Below are 16,317 nucleotides of genomic sequence, written 5' to 3'. Positions count from 1 at the left end.
CATGTGGTCGTCATGGAGACGCTGGCAAACGAGGAGCAGCGGGGCTCCGAGGACGAGGAGGAGAAGAAGGACGACGATCAGGAGGTGGACGAGGAGTATGAAGAAGAGCTGGAGGAGGTGAGCCCGTGCACGAACGGCTTTTATTTTGAAAGGTCACTCTGCGTTTGTGACAGGACACCGATTACATCATGTCCTACTTTGACAACGGTGAAGATTTTGGCACCGAAAGCGACGACGACATGGACGAAGCCGTTTACTGAAACCTTCAGGCCATTGCCGTGGCAACACTCAGACGAAATGACCATTTTGCGAGCTTTCTTTTTTTTAATTCCTTTTCATGTTAAATGTTCACTTTTTACTGAAATACAGTGAGTTTTATGCCAAATCCTTGTTTTTGTTTGACAAAGTAGCATAGGAGTGGTCTGCTTTCAGCTTAGGCATCATTAAGTTGGCCTTTTGGGTTGCTTTGTGTGAGAGCCAAAAGCTGAGACAGGAGTGGGCTTCAGTGAGAAAAAGATGTACGAAAATGAAAATGATGCCGGTGTGCGTACATACGTGGGCAAAGACACCCACAAAGTACAACAGCTCACCAAACAGATCAGTTGGCCTTGGCTAGCTTAATGCTAAGCCAGAATTCGGAAGCCCATAGACAGGAGCGTCAAGGGTGTTGTGAAAGGTGTTTGCCCCAATTTGAGGAGAGCAACCGCTTTTTGATTGCTGCAAGGCGGGTAGTTGAGCGCCCCTTGGGATCATGCGCACACAAGTTAAGCTGTAGCTGTCAGCCATCTTTGCTGCAACAGGCGGTATCAAGCCCACCTTCCTAGAACGTGGCATAAATTGTCGATGTGTAGTTGCCTACTGGCAGGCCAGGCACCGGTTGTCGTGGCGCCGCTATCATTGCGCATTATTCTCGTATCTGAATTCACACACAGGCGTCCTGTGTGAAGGAGACGCTGTCATCAACACACACGCAGTGTTTCATGTAGCACACACACTTAGCTGTCAGTGGTAGAAAGTCAGACCATGGGGTGTCCCACAAAATCCTGCGCAACTGAGAAGTGCCAGAGGGCGGCCATCCTGCATGCTTGGCAACAGGATGGAGTTGGGAACCAATCCCGCCATCCAGACCACGTCAGCTTAGTGTGGTGAAATCTGCGGGCGAGCTCGACATTTGCCAGCCGATTCATTTCCCGATGGGCAGAGCAGTCCTCAAGTGGCACTGACAGATGTACCTTGACTTTAGAATGCAAGCGCAAGCCACAACATGCACAAAGCGCTCCTCCGAAGCGCTCCTCTCACACACACCGAGGCGCTTTCACCCAACTCGACATTGCCTGCTGCGATGCGCAAGAAAAGCGACCCATGTGAGGTTGTTACCTTTATTTGCACATACATGACAGTGCGGTTGGAGAAGAGCACATCTTGCGGGCTCAACGAGCGTCGATTTGGCCAAACTTGTCGTGCAGCGCGTGGGCGCTGATGGGGGGCGGTCCAGCGTCCAGGGGACAGCCCTCCACCAGGCTGTTGGCGGGCGTGGGCGGCACCCGGCGCTCCTCGTCGTCCTTGTCCTGGCCGCGGCGCACCCTCACAAAGTCTTTGAGTAGCGGCAGAAGCTTCTTTCGCGACGCCAATGCATTACCTGAAGAACAGACGGACCAAAGTCAACCCCATTGGCGGTGACCTTCCACGCTGCTTTGCCCTCACAAGGCCTCGTTGAGGCCTTTTCCCCGACCCATAGAAGAAGGCCCAAAGTTTGCAGGTGGTGACATATTTCAATAACCTGTCTGAGGAGGTTGACAAACTACAGCAGAGAGAGCGACAGCAATCAATGAGAGTGAAAGGCTGAGAAATCAGTAGCAGCCTGTCCTTGAGAGGAAAAGCTGCTTGGTCCAAGTTGTCACATAGTGTCGTCAGTCGCATTGGGGCAGCTTGCTCGTGGGTGCGCACCCACGACTCATTGTGGGGTGAAAGCTGCAGCTCAACAATGTTTTTTTCACACCTTCTCACACTTTCATCCTAACGCCAACGACATGTACAATATCTCACAAAAATGAGTACACCCCTCTCATCTTTTAGTTTTTGGTTGTCGCCACACACGCTAGACACCATTCATGGTTCCAGTAACCTAGTAACCTTAGTCTGCTTGTCTTCAGGATATGGATATGAGTTACTGGAACCATGTCCTGTGGTCTGATGAGACCAAGATAAACATATTTGGTTCAGATGGTGTCCAGCGTGTGTGGCGGCAACCAGGTGAAGAGTTCAAAGACAAGTGTGCTGGAAAATAATGGTGGCCACACAAAATATTGACATTTGGGTCCAATTTTGACATTTTCAGTTGGGGTGTACTCACTTTTGTTGCCAGCATTTTAGACATTCGTTGTATTTTGAGTTACTTTGAAGTAACGCTACATTTACTTTGCTATCCAAGCTCTACAATGATTACTTAACATTGTCTCAAAGTGTCATTTCTTCAGTGTTGTCCCATGACAAGATATAATTAAAACATTGCAGAAATGAGAGGGGTGTACTCAGTTTTGTGAGATACTGTATGTCACTAAGTGACCTATTTCCCACAAGAGAAAAAAAATAAAGCCATATGAGGACAAATGGAACAAAAGTTTGAATTTGGATGCAGGGAACGCAATTAGGGATTTTGCACTCAACTTTTGCGCCTGATCAAAAGTCAACAAATTGCTGCGAATCAACAGCCGAGACGGTTCTAAAAAGCTCGGCTGGGCTGGGCGTATCACCGAGCGGCGGAGGTAAAGGCGGGCTCGCCTCGCTGAGAGTCTGGCCACAGCAGTGCATTCGCAGGGAGGCACATCGATGGCTTTGTTTTTCTTGGATGAGAAGGCTTTTAAAATGATGAGTAGCCAAAATTCAAACCACAATTCCATTTTACCCGATTGCCCATGCCGAATCACTTTCCAATGGCTGAGATCCAACTCTAACTGCGGCATGGTGTTTGTTTTTCACCGGCAGCTCATGGTGCTCATTTTTAACGTTGGAGGGCCTTACCTTGGTGAAAGGCCACCACGTGGTCATGAGGGCAGCTGATGGCATGCAGGTCGAGGGCGGGGTCGCTGGCCCGCTCCAGGAAGTGGCTTACCTGTCAGGAGCGGGCGGGGGAGTGGTAAGAGGTTATTTCATCACAACATATGCACCACTTTCACCGCGGCTTCTTACAGATAAAGAGACAGGGCACACGGGGCTTCCAGAGCCAGCCTAGTGCACGCACACGCGCACAGCTTACCTGTTCCCTGCAGGTGGCGCTGTGACTAAAGAGTGCCAGCTCTCGGATGGGCTGCTTGGCCTCTGTGAAGGAGATGCTCATCAAAACCAGCACATCCAAAGCCAACTTGCGGCAGAATCCAGAAAGCTCCTCCTCTAGCTCCGCCCTCTGCAGGAACACCTGACACACACACACACACACACGCAAGCTAACACTCGCACACACACTCACAATGACCCACGAAGACATATCGTGGGAAATCCACTTTTTTTGCTTTTATATTCATTTTATTGTGCACTTGGAGTCTCCAAGATTGTAGAAAAGTGTAATCTATCCCTCCTGGTGTTGCAGAGATACTTTTACGATCTGTTTGGGGGCTATTTTTTACTCCGTTCGTTTTTCTCCATTATCCATTACGTATTTATCGGTTACGTCACATTCGTTGGGGCAGAACTATCAAACAAGATGGGTGCGGCCAAATGGTTTTGCAAATCCGCCATCTTTATTACTCTGAGAGACTTTTAAAGTCCAAACAACTCAAGGATGCTGAAGTAGAGAGATCAAAATGTTTCATTGTTGGATGCATCACACAACTTATTGCACTGTCCCCCAGCATCAGAATATCATAGAAGTGCCTGGTCAAATGTTATTTTTCAAGCTTGGTTCCCACATCTGTGGGCAGAGTCCTGCTAGTTCAAGGACGAGTGTTTCAGAAAATATTTGTCTGTATAGAGAAGGATTTGCCAACTTTGTTTCGTTGATGGTTCAGTTCCTTCAATCTATGGAAATGGCGAACACAGTAAAGCGGTAAACTTGAGATGACATAAAAATAATAAACTATATTTCACTTTAATAATGTTGTGTTTCTATGCACTTGTTTTCATAGCATTAGTGTCAGTCTCTGCTGATTTTAGAGCTGTGCGCTCTATTTTCACTTGAGTGTATTTTGAGTAGTTGTATCAGATGAATTGCATTGAAGGTGCTGTTTTATTCTTAAGAACACAATAATGTGTTGAATGCATTCTTCAACTTCTCACTAACGCTAGCATTAGCTTACTTCATAGCTTGACTGCAGTGCTTATTTACAAGACGGGTTCATAAACATTGTGAGGGGATTTATTTTGTTAAGTGTTATGTACGTATTGACAAGTCTCCTGTCATTGCCATCTTTTAATCAATCAAAAATTTTGCGGCGCAAGTAAACACCACCTCAGCTAAAAAAAACTAGAAAACTGGAAGAAGTGGGGTGTGAAGTATCTCATTTGCATTTAAAGAGACCGCACCAAAACAGCATGCGCTGTTCCACTTTACATAGACCACAACTGAATGCGTAAAATGGAAGAATTTATACATAATAAATTTATAGTGATATGTAAGCTTTAACACACAATTTATATAGTGATATGTAAGGTTTAACACACATGCTCATTGACAATTTTTTTCCTGACCTCAAGTTACACACACACAAAGGGCTGTGAGTGAGTGAGTGAGTGAGTGAGTGAGTGAGTGAGTGAGTGAGTGAGTGAGTGAGTGAGTGAGTGAGTGAGTGAGTGAGTGAGTGAGTGAGTGAGTGAGTGAGTGAGTGAGTGAGTGAGTGTGTGAGAGAGAGAGAGAGAGAGAGAGAGAGAGAGAGAGAGAGAGAGAGAAAACCTCAATGGGCAGGTAGAGTACGGAGATGGCCATGGACAAACTTCCTTTGAGCATCTTCATGTCCTTCATTAACATCTGTTCCGTGTTGAGGCCTGAAGACGATGACATCATCACACGTGACCTCACGCGTGACATAAAAGGCCCCGAGCAGGGCGGACTCACCTGACACATCAAACTTTGCATTGTGCAGGGCCTGGAAAAGAGCGGCACGCGGTGGCAGGGAGGGGAAACGTGCTTCTAGGGCGGTAGCGATCAGGCTATCTTTAGCCGTCACCTTCCCCGCCGCGGGTGCCATGTTGACGCAGTCCGCCAGGATGGTCGCTAAACAACGCACCCAATGCTCGTCAGTCATGGGCGACCAGGCGGCTTTAAACCCTCTCTTACCGTAGAGAAGCTGCGCCAGCTGCTGGTCCAGGATGTGTGGTGCTTTCTGGAGGAGGCGCTCAGTCACCAGAGTGGCGCAGGAGCCCACTGTCTCCACGGTAGCGGGGCAGGAGGGGCTGGGCTCTTGCTCCAGCATGTGATGGTCGATCACCTCCACCACTGCCCCCTCAAGGCTGGCATCTGAACTGCAGGGACAAACACCTGACAGGTCACCCCACTCCACCTAAGCCCCCACTGCCGGTGGTTGGACACAGGACCGGTTTTAGCTATGGGCAATATGGGCGATCGCCCAGGGCGCAATCCACGTGGGGGCGCATGAGCGAGCTCAAGAAAAAAAATAAAAAAGTCGCTAGTTTTCTAGTTCACTCAGTTCCATCTCAAATCTGTTCAGCGGGCACTGGGGTGATGTCAATTTGCTGCTGAGAGTTGGGGTTCTTTCGTTCTTTGTGCGTGTGTGTCAGAAGAGCAGCCCTCCCCTCTCGCCTTGCCCCTCCCTCCCCGCCTCTCTTGCCTGCAGGCGGCGGCCGGCGGGGGACAGCAGAGACCAGAGAGGAAAAGCAAAGGAAGGGGAGCGAGGGATTCCAAGGCCACACAACTGCCTCCTAATAAATTGTATTTATACATAATAATAATAATAACTATCCATATGTAATCAATTGGGTTATGTGAAAAATTTACACACAAAAAAAATATATCACCTCGTCACCTCATCTCACCTCATCTCACCTCGAAAGCTGCTCCGTTTGCATTTTGGGAACCGGATGTGAGTGAACGCTGGCGCGACTTGCTGCTGCTCTCATTTTTAACGTTTTGCTTTGATTTCTTGCAAAGTCTGCAGAAGACCACCAAACCTTGATGAATGTGGTACTCTTGGCTTCATTCTGGGTCAACTCCCAAGCGGACTTCTCTGTCTGAAGCGTGTCTTTGACCGCCCAGTAATACCTGTGTGCTCGTGTGTTTGATTTCCATTTGCTGTCCATCTCTTTTCTTCCCCCAACCCACCCCCTCTCTCTTTCCTGCTTCCAACTTCCCTCTGCTGCTGACCTATCTGAACTCATCCGAAACTCAAAGCCATCTCCATGTCAACTTGACCCCCTGCCTTCTTCCCTGGTCATAGCCGCTCTCCCCTCTCTGCTGCCCCTAATTACTGCCATCATCCATTCTTTCCTCACCTCTGGCTCTGTCCCTCTATCTTTCAAATCTGCTGCAGTTACACCAACTCTTAAGAAACCTGGCTCACACCCCAATATCCTCAATAACTTCAGCCCCGAAAAACATCGCAGGTCCACACTCACCTCTCTAGTAATAATTTATATGAACAGTTCCAGTCCTGTTTTCGCCCTTGACACAGTACAGAAACAGCCCTCATTAAAATCACAAATGATCTCCTTATTGCAGCAGACTCTGGTCTAATATCCATACTCATTCTCCTTGATTTAAGCGCAGCTTTTGACACCATCTCCCACTCCATCCTCCTTGACCGACTAGCCTCTATCGGACTGTCTGACACACCCGAGCACTGGTTCCACTCATATCTCTCTGGCCGCTCTCAATTTATCCAGTTAAAATCATTCACATCTCTCCCCTCCCATCTGTCCTCTGGTGTTCCTCAGGGCTCTGTCCTTGGTCCCATCATATTTATCATTTACCTCCTCCTACTTGGCCTGATTTTCCGGAAACATAACATTAATTTTTACTGCTACGCAGACAACACCCAGCTCTACGTCTCCTCTAAACCCCCTTCCACCCTACCACTCTATCCCCTCTGTGCGGGCCTTCAAGAAATCAAATCTTGGTTCACCTCAAACCTCCTTAAACTTAACAGTGACAAAACTGAGGTCGTCCTCATATTATACATGCGTTTATTACGTCGCGCCTGAACTACTGTAACACATTATTCTCTGGTCTTCCTAAGTCCAGTATCAAAAGTCTACAGTTAGTACAAAATGCTGCTGCACGGCTGCTCTCACGGACAATGAAAATTTGATCACATTACCCCCATATTAGCCAACTTACATTGGCTCCAGGTCCATTTAAGATGTGACTTCAAGGTTCCTCTATTAACCTATAAATCATTGCATGGCTTAGCGCCTTCATATCTCGTCGACCTAGTTGTTCCTTACGTTCCGTCTCGTAACCTCTGCTCGCAAAACGCTAGTCTTTTAGTGACCCCGAGGGCCCAAAAAATGTCTGCAGGGTCTAGAGCATTTTCTATTCGGGCTCCAGAGCTTTGGAATGCCCTACCAATGGATATTCGAACTGCTACCTCAGTAGGAACATTTAAAACACGTCTAAAGACACATTTCTATGATATGGCCTTTAATTAACCTGTAGTGACCGATTCGGCCCCTCCGTGAGTTGTCACCTTACTGTGGTGGAGGGGTTTGCGTGTCCCAATGATCCTAGGAGCCATGTTGTCTGGGGCTTCATGCCCCTGGTAGGGTCACCCATGGCAAAAGGGTCCTAGGTGAGGGGCCAGACAAAGCACGGCTCAAAAAGCCTTAGGAGTCTTATCGGGCCGTTTTGGCCTGCAGGACTCCGGACAGGTACTGGATGGCCAAGCGGAACGCGGCTTCGGCGGTTGGTGAAGCAAAAACCCAGGCGTGGGAGGAGTTTGGCGAGGCCATGAAGAATGAATTCCAGACGGCTTCGAGGAAATTCTTGTCCACCATCCGCTGTCTCAGGAGGGGGAAGCAGTGCAACGTCAACACTGTTTACAGTGGGGATGGCGTGCTGCTGACCTCGACTTGGGACATCGTGAGTCGGTGGAGAGAATACTTCGAAGACCTCCTCAATTCCACCTACACGCCTTCCATTGAGGAAGCAGGGCCTGGAGACTCTGAGGCGGACTCTCCAATCTCTGGGGTCGAAGTCATTGAGGTAGTTAAAAAACTCCTCGGTGGCAAGGCCCCGGGGGTGGATGAGATCCGCCCGGAGTTCTTAAAGGCTCTGGATGTTGTGGGGCTGTCATGGCTGACACGCCTCTAGAACATTGCGTGGACATCGGGGACAGTGCCTCTTGATTAGCAGACTGGGGTGGTGGTTCCCCTCTTTAAGAAAGGGGACTGGAGGGTGTGTTCCAATTACAGGGGAATCACAACCCTCAGCCTCCCTGGTATGGTCTATTCAGGGGTGCTGGAGAGGAGGATCGGTCGGGAGGTCGAAACTCGGATTCAGGAAGAGCAGTGTGGCTTTCGTCATGGCCATGGAACAGGACTCTACACCCTCAGCAGGATCCTCGAGGGTGCATGGGAGTTCGCCAAACCAGTCCACATGTGTTTTGTGGACTTGGAGAAGGCGTTCGACTGTGTCCCTCGAGAGGTTCTGTGGAGGGTGCTTCGGGAGTACGGGGTGCCGAGCCAACTGATAAGGGCGGTTCGGTCCCTGTATCAACGATGCCAGAGTTTGGTCTGCATTTCCGGCTGTAAGTCGGATTTGTTCCCAGTGAGGCTGCTCTTTGTCATTGATTCTGTTCATAATTTTTATGGACAGAATTTCTAGGTACAACCGAGGCATTGAGGGGGTCCGGTTTGGGAACCTGAGCATCGCGTCTCTGCTTTTTGCAGACGACGGGGTGCTGTTGGCTTCTTCAGGCGGTGATCTTCAGCTCTCACTGGAGCAGTTCGCAGCCGAGTGTGAAGCGGTCGGAATGAGGGTCAGCACCTCCAAATGCCAGTCCAAGGTCCTTGGTCGGAAAAGGGTGGAATGCCCTCTCCGGATCGGGGATGAGATCCTGCCCCAAGTGGAGGAGTTCAAGTATTTTGGGGTCTTGTTCACGAGTGAGGGGAGGATGGAGCGCAAGATCGACATGCGGTTCGGTGCAGTGTCAGCAGTAATGCGGACTCTGTACCGGTCTGTCGTGGTAAAGAGAGAGCTGAGCCAAAAGGCAAAGCTCTCAATTTACCGGTCGATTTACGCTCCTACCCTCACCTATGGTCACGAGCTATGGGTCGTGACCGAAAGAACGAGATCTCGGATACAAGCGCCCGAAATTAGTTTTCTCCGCAGGATGTCTGGGCTCTCCCTTAGAGATAGGGTGAGAAGCTCGGTCATACGGGAGAGACTCGGAGTAGAGTCGCTACTCCTCCACGTTGAGAGGAGCCAGATGAGGTGGCTCGGGCATCTCATCAGGATGCCTCCTGGACGGGGAGGTGTTCCGGGCATGTCCCACCGGTAGGAGACCCCGGGGACGACCCAGGACGCGCTGGAGAGACTGTCGCTCAGCTGGCCAGGGAACGCCTTGGGATCCCCCAGGATAAGCTGGATGAAGTGGCTGGGGAGAGGGGAGTCTGGGATTCCCTCCTAAAGCTGCTGCTCCGCGACCCGACCCCGGATAAGCGAAAGAAGATGGACGGATGGATGGATGGATGGATGGATGGATGGATGGATGGATGGATGGATGGATGGATGGATGGATGGATGGATGGATGGACGGACGGATGACCGATTCGGCTGGAGTTTGTGTTTTCGCTCCCTCCCCCTCATCCCCCTCCACCCCTGGTGGGTTGGTGACATCCAAGCTGACAGCGGCTGTCTGGATTCTCGTGGACCAATCAAGATGAGGGAACTGCAGCGGATTACCTCCCTCGAAGAAACTGCCAGGACAATCAAGGGCACCTCCTGCAGCTCTTCGCTTTGAATTGGATATCCACTTTTTCTTTAATTTTTTTTTACATTATGTATTTTATGTGCCCTCTCAACATCCATTGCAGCCTGGTGATCCTGAAAGGGGGATCCTCCCATCTGTGGTCCCTTCTCAAGGTTTCTTATTTTTCCCCTAGTAGGGTTTTTTTTAGTTTTTCCTTGCCCTCTTGGGAACTTAAGATCAGGGGATGCTTTGAGAATAATTGTCAATTTGTTTTGTATATGTGAAGCCCTTTGAGACTGCTTGTGATTTAGGGCTATATAAATAAACTTGACTCATCGGTTCTAAAGCTTCCCTCAACAAACAACCCAGTTTCACACTCACCATTGACAACTCCTCGGTTTCCCCTTCCCCTCAGGCTAAGAGCCTGGGTGTTGTCCTCAATAGCACCCCATCATTTAGCACCTACATCAACAACATCATCCGTTCTGCCTATTTCCACCTCCGTAACATCAACCGCCATTGTTCATCACTCACTCCAAACAGCGCTGCTATCCTGGTCCACTCGCTCGTCACCTCCATCTGGATTATTGCAACTCCATCCTTGTTGGTCTCCTCAACAAACTCCTCCGTAGATTGCAACTGGTCCAGAGTGCTACTGCTCGCATCGTTACCAGAACCCCTGTCTACCATCACATCACTCCTGTTCTACACCAACTCCACTGGCTTCCTATAAAACAGCGCATTGACTATAAAATTCTCTTCCACACATTCAAGGCCATCCATAACCTTGCCCTTCCATACCTCTTGCACATCAACATTCCCACCCAGTCTCTCAGGTCTGCCTCCACTATCACCCTCACTGTCCCCTCATTCCGTCTGTCCACTATGGGGGCTAGAGCCTTCAGTTGCTCTGCCACTCGCCTCTGGAATTCTCTCCCCCAAGACATCAGAAACATTGATTCCATTCATCTGTTCGCATCCCACCTCAAAACTCACCTGTTTAGGCAGGCATATGTCTGAATTCATCACTCTGCTGCAGATGTTTTTTTGCTTTTATACTGTTTTTTTTCTTTTTTCCTTTTAATTGTGCATGCTATTTTATGTCTGTACGGCGACCTTGAGTGCCTTGAAAGGCGCCTTATAAATAAAATGTATTATTATTATTTATTATTATTATTATTATTATATGAAAAATTGGACAGTGTACGCATTACCTGATGCACGCATGCGTGACGTGATCCATGTTAAGGATGTTTGACAGACCAGATGGTGTTTGCCCAAAAATTTTTTGGGGGGTGAGCAGGGTGGGGGGGCCGTGATGGATGGTTCCCCCAGGGCAAAAGTAGCCAGAATCGCCTCTGGTTGGACATCACTGTTAGGGTTTTTCAGATTATCCTTATCGTATGATTATGTTGGAAACCTGCACCGTCCTGCTTCAATGACTACCGCCCTGTGGCACTGACGCCCATCATCATGAAGTGCTTTGAGCGGCTGGTCATGGAGCACATCAAGTCCGTTCTCCCCCCCACCATTGACCCTTTCCAGTTTGCGTACCGTGCCAAGCGGTCCTCTGAGGATGCCATCTGCTCTGCCCTCCACTCGGCCCTCACCCACCTGGAGAGAAAGGACTCATATGTGAGGTTGCTGTTTGTGGACTTCAGCTCTGCCTTCAACACCATTGTGCCGCAGCGACTCATCTGCAAACTCGACGAGCTGGGCCTCAGTACCTCCCTCTGCAACTGGATACTGGACTTCCTCTGTCAGAGGCCTCAGGTGGTGCGTGTTGGCGACAAAATCTCCACCAGCATCACGCTGAGCACGGGGGCCCCCCAGGGCTGCGTGCTCAGTCCATTGCTCTTCACCCTGCTGACGCATGACTGCACTGCGACCTACAGCGACAACCGCATAGTGAAGTTTGCTGACGACACGACTCTGGTGGGTCTCATCACGAAGGGCGACGAGACTCGGTACAGGTCGGAAGTTGACCTTCTGACCACGTGGTGCAGGGACAACAACCTCCTGCTGAACGTCAATAAGACCAAGGAAATCATTGTTGACTTCCGGAAGGGTCACACAACACACCTGCCGCTGATCATCGACGGTGCTGTGGTGGAGAGGGTGAACTGCACCAAGTTCCTGGGGGTGCACATCATTGAGGACCTCTCCTGGTCCGCAAACACCTCGTCACTGGCAAAGAAAGCTCAGCGCCACCTGTACTTCCTGCGGAAGCTCAGGCGTGCATGTGCTCCTCAGGCAGTCCTGTCTACATTCTACCGTGGCACCATTGAGAGCGTCCTCACCAGTTGCATCGCTGTCTGGGGTGGTAACTGCACTGAACAGAACTTGAAGGCCCTGCAGCGCATAGCGAATACGGCTGGTAAGATTATTGGTGCTTCGCTCCCCTCCCTGAAGGACATTTACACCTCCCATCTCGCCCGCAAGGCAACCTCGATTGCCAGAGATGTGAGTCACCCGGCTCACTCTTTGTTTGACCTTCTGCCCTCTGGGAAGAGGTACAGGAGCCTGCGCTCCCGCACCACCAGACTCGCCAACAGCTTCTTTCTCCAGGCTGTTAGGGCCCTGAACACGCTACCCCCCTTCTGCGTAGCGTGCGGCACTGTTGCGTTATTTTCGGGAATGTCTGCTGTACGCGCACTTGCTCCTTTTTTTTCTGCTCCTCTTATTTATTTATTTATTGTTGTGTTATTTATTCATTATTTATTCAGCACGCTTTTGTTATACTTGTTTACTTGTTTGTCTGTCTTGTCACCGTGGGATAGGGGGGAACGAAATTTCGGTTTCTTTGTGTGTCTTGGCATGTGGAGAAATTGACAATAAAGACTTTGACTTTGACTAATAAATAACCTACCTTGTCTCATCCTAAACAAGGTCGTAAAACACCCCCTGATATGTTTTGGGCTTCCTATTCAGTCTACACCAGCCCCCACTCTTTCTCTTAATAAATATGTCCTTGCAGTTGGGAGATTTCAGACCTCCATTCGAACATCGTTGCACGCACAGCAACGAATGGACTCTCCACCTGCAGGTGTCTAAAAGAACTTGCTTGTCTCCCGTGTGGTTCTTGCAAAATAAGTTGGAGTGAGCAAACCTCTAACAATCACTACAAGTGGAACCTGTCTGGCTGTTTTGATGCACTTTTTATGAGCTTTTCGTGCCTACTTGCAGGACAGACAGCTTCCAAGTTTTTACCTGGGAAGGACGTTGTGGTCGACGAGCGTGAGGCGCAGGCGATCCGACCGCCGCAGCGCCACCAAGTCAAGCTGGTCCCGGAAGAGCAGGAGGTCCGGAGACAGGCCTATCTGGCGCAGCAGGAACACGTTGTCGGAGCGGAGCGGTAACTCCTCCCGCTGGATGTTGAGCAGCGGCACAACGAGCGCCTCTTCGATGCCACAGGTCTGCCCAGAAAAGGTGGCCGCTTGCACAGCACATTGGACAAGACGAGGCGAGACGGGACATGGGCTCACCTTGGACAGGAAGTAGGCGTACGCCAATGAGGACGCCATGGAATCCAGGTCGCAGGCCTCGTTTCCCAGAACCACGTGGAACGGACAGCCCGACGGCAAGCCGGCACTTGCCTGAGCCAAGGGCAGCCCACAAAAAACGTGACATGCAGCATCCATCTCACGAGCTACAACAGCCACCCCCCGACACGTGAAATTCGACACACAACATGTGACAATCGACACTGGGCAGTCAACATCCAACAGGCGACATTCGACGTCTAGCAGCCTACATCAGACTGGCAACACAAGGCAAATCTCCAACCGCAAAAACTGTTCTCTTTAAAGTTTGATTGGCAGTGGCCACGTGTGACTGCCTGCCATTCTCTTGCGCTTGACGCAGCTCCATGTCTCGCGGGATTGAGGCAAGCTCACGTTCGCGTTGCTCCAGGGAGAAAATGTCAAACAAAAAATATGTCAAACGACCCCACCTTCGATGACTGTCATCCCCGCCGTGGACGCATGCCTGTCATGTGTGCGTGTGTGTGCGTGCGCTACCTGGACGGTTGCGTGGCAAGCGGAGAGAAAGTCGTCCATGGGTCATGCACGGTTCCGGTCCAGTGATCGAATGTTTGTGTTGCTGTGTGGCGATGAGCGTGTGAGAGGTTACGTTGCCTTCACGGTCTTCTCCCAATGGGAATATTTTGCTTCGTCTACTGTTATGTCACCGAGGCTCCATATTTGACATCCATCCAAGCTCCAGTCCGAGCGTTGGCTGTGAGAGAAGCCTGGTCGTTGTTCGGCGCGATGAATACGTCATCAAAAAGCGACCATCTCGTACGATTATCGCAATTGTAAAAAAAGTGTTTCTGAGTTTTGTTTATGAAGAGACGCTTTAGAAGCCCCTCCAATTAACAGAATCAACACGTACACATTGTGTCGCTCGTGCCTAATTTTCGGCGAAATACGTGTACGTTGCTCTTTTTCAAATACCCCCCCCCCCCCCCCCCCCACACACACACACACACACACACACACACATCATTTCCTTTGATGTATAGTGACGCCATTAACGAGCAAATACATATCACGCCAGCACGATTTGGTGGTTTTTACGAAATATTCCCGCGTGCGCCGAGCAACGTCGCTGCGTTCACTCACGTTCAAACATAACATTACTGTGCAATAACATCCCACTTTCCACACCTTTTTTGTCTACACTGTTTGTACTACGTGTCCTCTCTGCATCCATTGCAGCCTGGTCATCCTAGAAGAGGGACCCTCCCATCTGTGGTCTCTTCTCAAGGTTTCTCATTTCCCCTAGCTGGAGTTTTGAGTTTTTCCTTGCCCTCTTGGGAGTTTAAGATCAGTTTAAGATCAGGGGGTGTTTGAGAATATCTTTCGTTCTTCACATGTCCGAGTGTTGTTGTTAGTCACCTAAATGTTGAACAGAGGCTGTGATTTACCGAAATCAAATTCCTTGTTTGGCACGCTCAAACATGGCGAATAAAAAACTCTTGAATCTTGAACAGGACGGGACTCGTGTTCGAGGCACGTACGTTTCCCACCAGCATCTGGAAGCAACATGACCGAACCAAAAAAGGCAAATCTTGAATTTATGTTTTTCGAGAACTGTTTCTCATATTTGAGCATTTTCAAATATTTTATTTGCACGCTAGCTACGTTCTTTTAGTAATTTCAGTAAGCTTTAGTGGGGTTGGTGTTGAAGGAATGAGGTCGAAATACAAAAAGTCCTGCCTCGCTACAAAAACAGGTATGCTCAAACCTCATTGAATAAAGTACATAAGCAGACAAGTATATTCACATATTAAATAAATAAAAGAAACATTTTAAGTATATAATTATACCTACACACCAAATCAATAAAGAAGACATAACTAGACATGTTTGATAAGTGGTGATGAGAAAGGGTTCTATAACTTTATGATCTGATATATTTGAGCACTTTGAAATAACAAATGACTTTTGATATATTGCCTAAATAGCTTAATGACCCTTAAGGAACTGTGGAATGCATGCCTGATGTTTTTTCTCTGAATCATGGACACGGCCAGAGTCGTCTTGACCGTTCAGTACTTGATTGTATCTTACGAATGCTGGACGCCAGTTTTTGATTACTACTGAACGCTCTGCACAGAGGGAAATAGTTTGCCTAACAAAGAAAAGATACGGTTGGAAGCATGATTAAACTAAGAATAAGCAAAGACATGATGTATCAAAAGAACAGCAATAGATTAATGATGTCACAGCCAAAAGCTAACATAATTTCGTACAAAATGACGAAATTAAAAGAATGAGGTACGACAGTGTATGTCCAAGATTGGAGAAGAATGTTCACAGGAAGGTCACGTGGAGATAAAACCAGCAGGTGCCACTGGGAGCCAGCCAAGGACTCGGCCAAAGATGATCGCCAAGGCCGGAAGACGGGATGGAAGACAACAGCCCCCACCCGAGAACTCGGCCAAAGATGATCACCAAGGCCAAAAGACGGGATGGAAGACAACAGCCCCCCTCCACACACACACACACTAACAGCCCCCCCACCTACACACCGAATCGCCCATAACCAACACCACTCCCATGGAAGCAGACTCTCCTTCGAACTTGCCCCACCCCGAAGACTCATCACCCATCAATCTCGGCCCACAATGTGCTACTGAATATAAAACTGATCTAACAACCTTGGACGTTGCCTTTTCTGAATGGAGACTTTCCGCTCTTGAAGGGCCCAGCGCTGTATTGTAATTTCCTGAAAACAGAGCTTTTTGAACAAGAATTGTAATTGAACTCAACCAATCTGTGTAAGTCTAATTTCTGCTTCAGTGTCTTTGCATTTTCCTAAATCTGAAGAAATCAAACGAGCATGCAGTGAGTAAATTGGATAACAGGCGATTGGCAAAGGTTTTTGCCGTGAGGCGCAGATAACGCGCTCCCTAAATTGTGGACAAAATCCAACAGTGTTCAAAGGTCAATCATGT

At 49.0% G+C, this 16,317-nt stretch overlaps 2 protein-coding genes across 8 annotated transcripts in view; one reads left to right on the top strand and one right to left on the bottom strand.

The window, feature by feature from the left end:
• The window catches only part of LOC125975076 (DNA-directed RNA polymerase III subunit RPC7-like), a 23,086-nt gene extending 18,995 nt beyond the window's left edge, over positions 1–4,091 (top strand). For 2 of the 5 annotated variants that reach the window (XM_049730205.2, XM_049730204.2), the window contains one exon: positions 19–385. In XM_049730205.2, the coding sequence (XP_049586162.1) occupies positions 19–372 (354 nt within the window). In that variant the 3' untranslated portion in view covers positions 373–385. Of the gene's footprint in view, positions 1–18; positions 2,521–2,985 lie in introns of those variants that run through there. The other 3 variants (XM_049730207.2, XM_049730206.2, XM_049730203.2) reach the window with 3 other exon arrangements.
• Positions 1,366–16,317, bottom strand: prune (prune exopolyphosphatase). Of its 3 annotated transcripts, none has more exons than XM_068651876.1 (9): positions 14,525–16,317; positions 13,343–13,453; positions 13,068–13,273; positions 5,270–5,454; positions 5,048–5,206; positions 4,886–4,977; positions 3,257–3,415; positions 3,022–3,112; positions 1,366–1,639 (listed from the first exon to the last, which is right to left on the bottom strand). In XM_068651876.1, the coding sequence occupies exons 2-9, from the start codon at positions 13,379–13,381 to the stop codon at positions 1,431–1,433; spliced, it is 1,140 nt and encodes a 379-aa protein (XP_068507977.1). In that variant the 5' UTR covers positions 13,382–13,453; positions 14,525–16,317; the 3' UTR covers positions 1,366–1,430. The 3 variants fall into 3 exon arrangements, with proteins under 3 accessions (XP_068507977.1, XP_049586146.1, XP_068507978.1); XM_049730189.2 differs by lacking the exon at positions 14,525–16,317 and adding an exon at positions 13,877–14,267; XM_068651877.1 differs by lacking the exons at positions 13,068–13,273; positions 13,343–13,453; positions 14,525–16,317 and adding an exon at positions 11,412–13,048.

Source organism: Syngnathus scovelli, chromosome 9 (assembly GCF_024217435.2).
Source record: "Syngnathus scovelli strain Florida chromosome 9, RoL_Ssco_1.2, whole genome shotgun sequence".
Lineage (NCBI taxonomy): Eukaryota > Metazoa > Chordata > Actinopteri > Syngnathiformes > Syngnathidae > Syngnathus > Syngnathus scovelli.
The sequence above is the reverse complement of the archived record's forward strand: the minus strand, read 5'-3'. Positions and strand labels throughout refer to the sequence as shown.

Coding starts and splice junctions, on each gene's coding strand:
- prune (XM_049730189.2), bottom strand. CDS start 13,915: ATGGACGACTTTCTCTCCGCTTGCCACGCAACCGTCCAG. Junction 13,274..13,342: donor ACGCCTACTTCCTGTCCAAG/GTGAGCCCATGT, acceptor TTTTCTGGGCAG/ACCTGTGGCATCGAAGAGGC. Junction 4,978..5,047: donor TGCAAAGTTTGATGTGTCAG/GTGAGTCCGCCC, acceptor CATCGTCTTCAG/GCCTCAACACGGAACAGATG.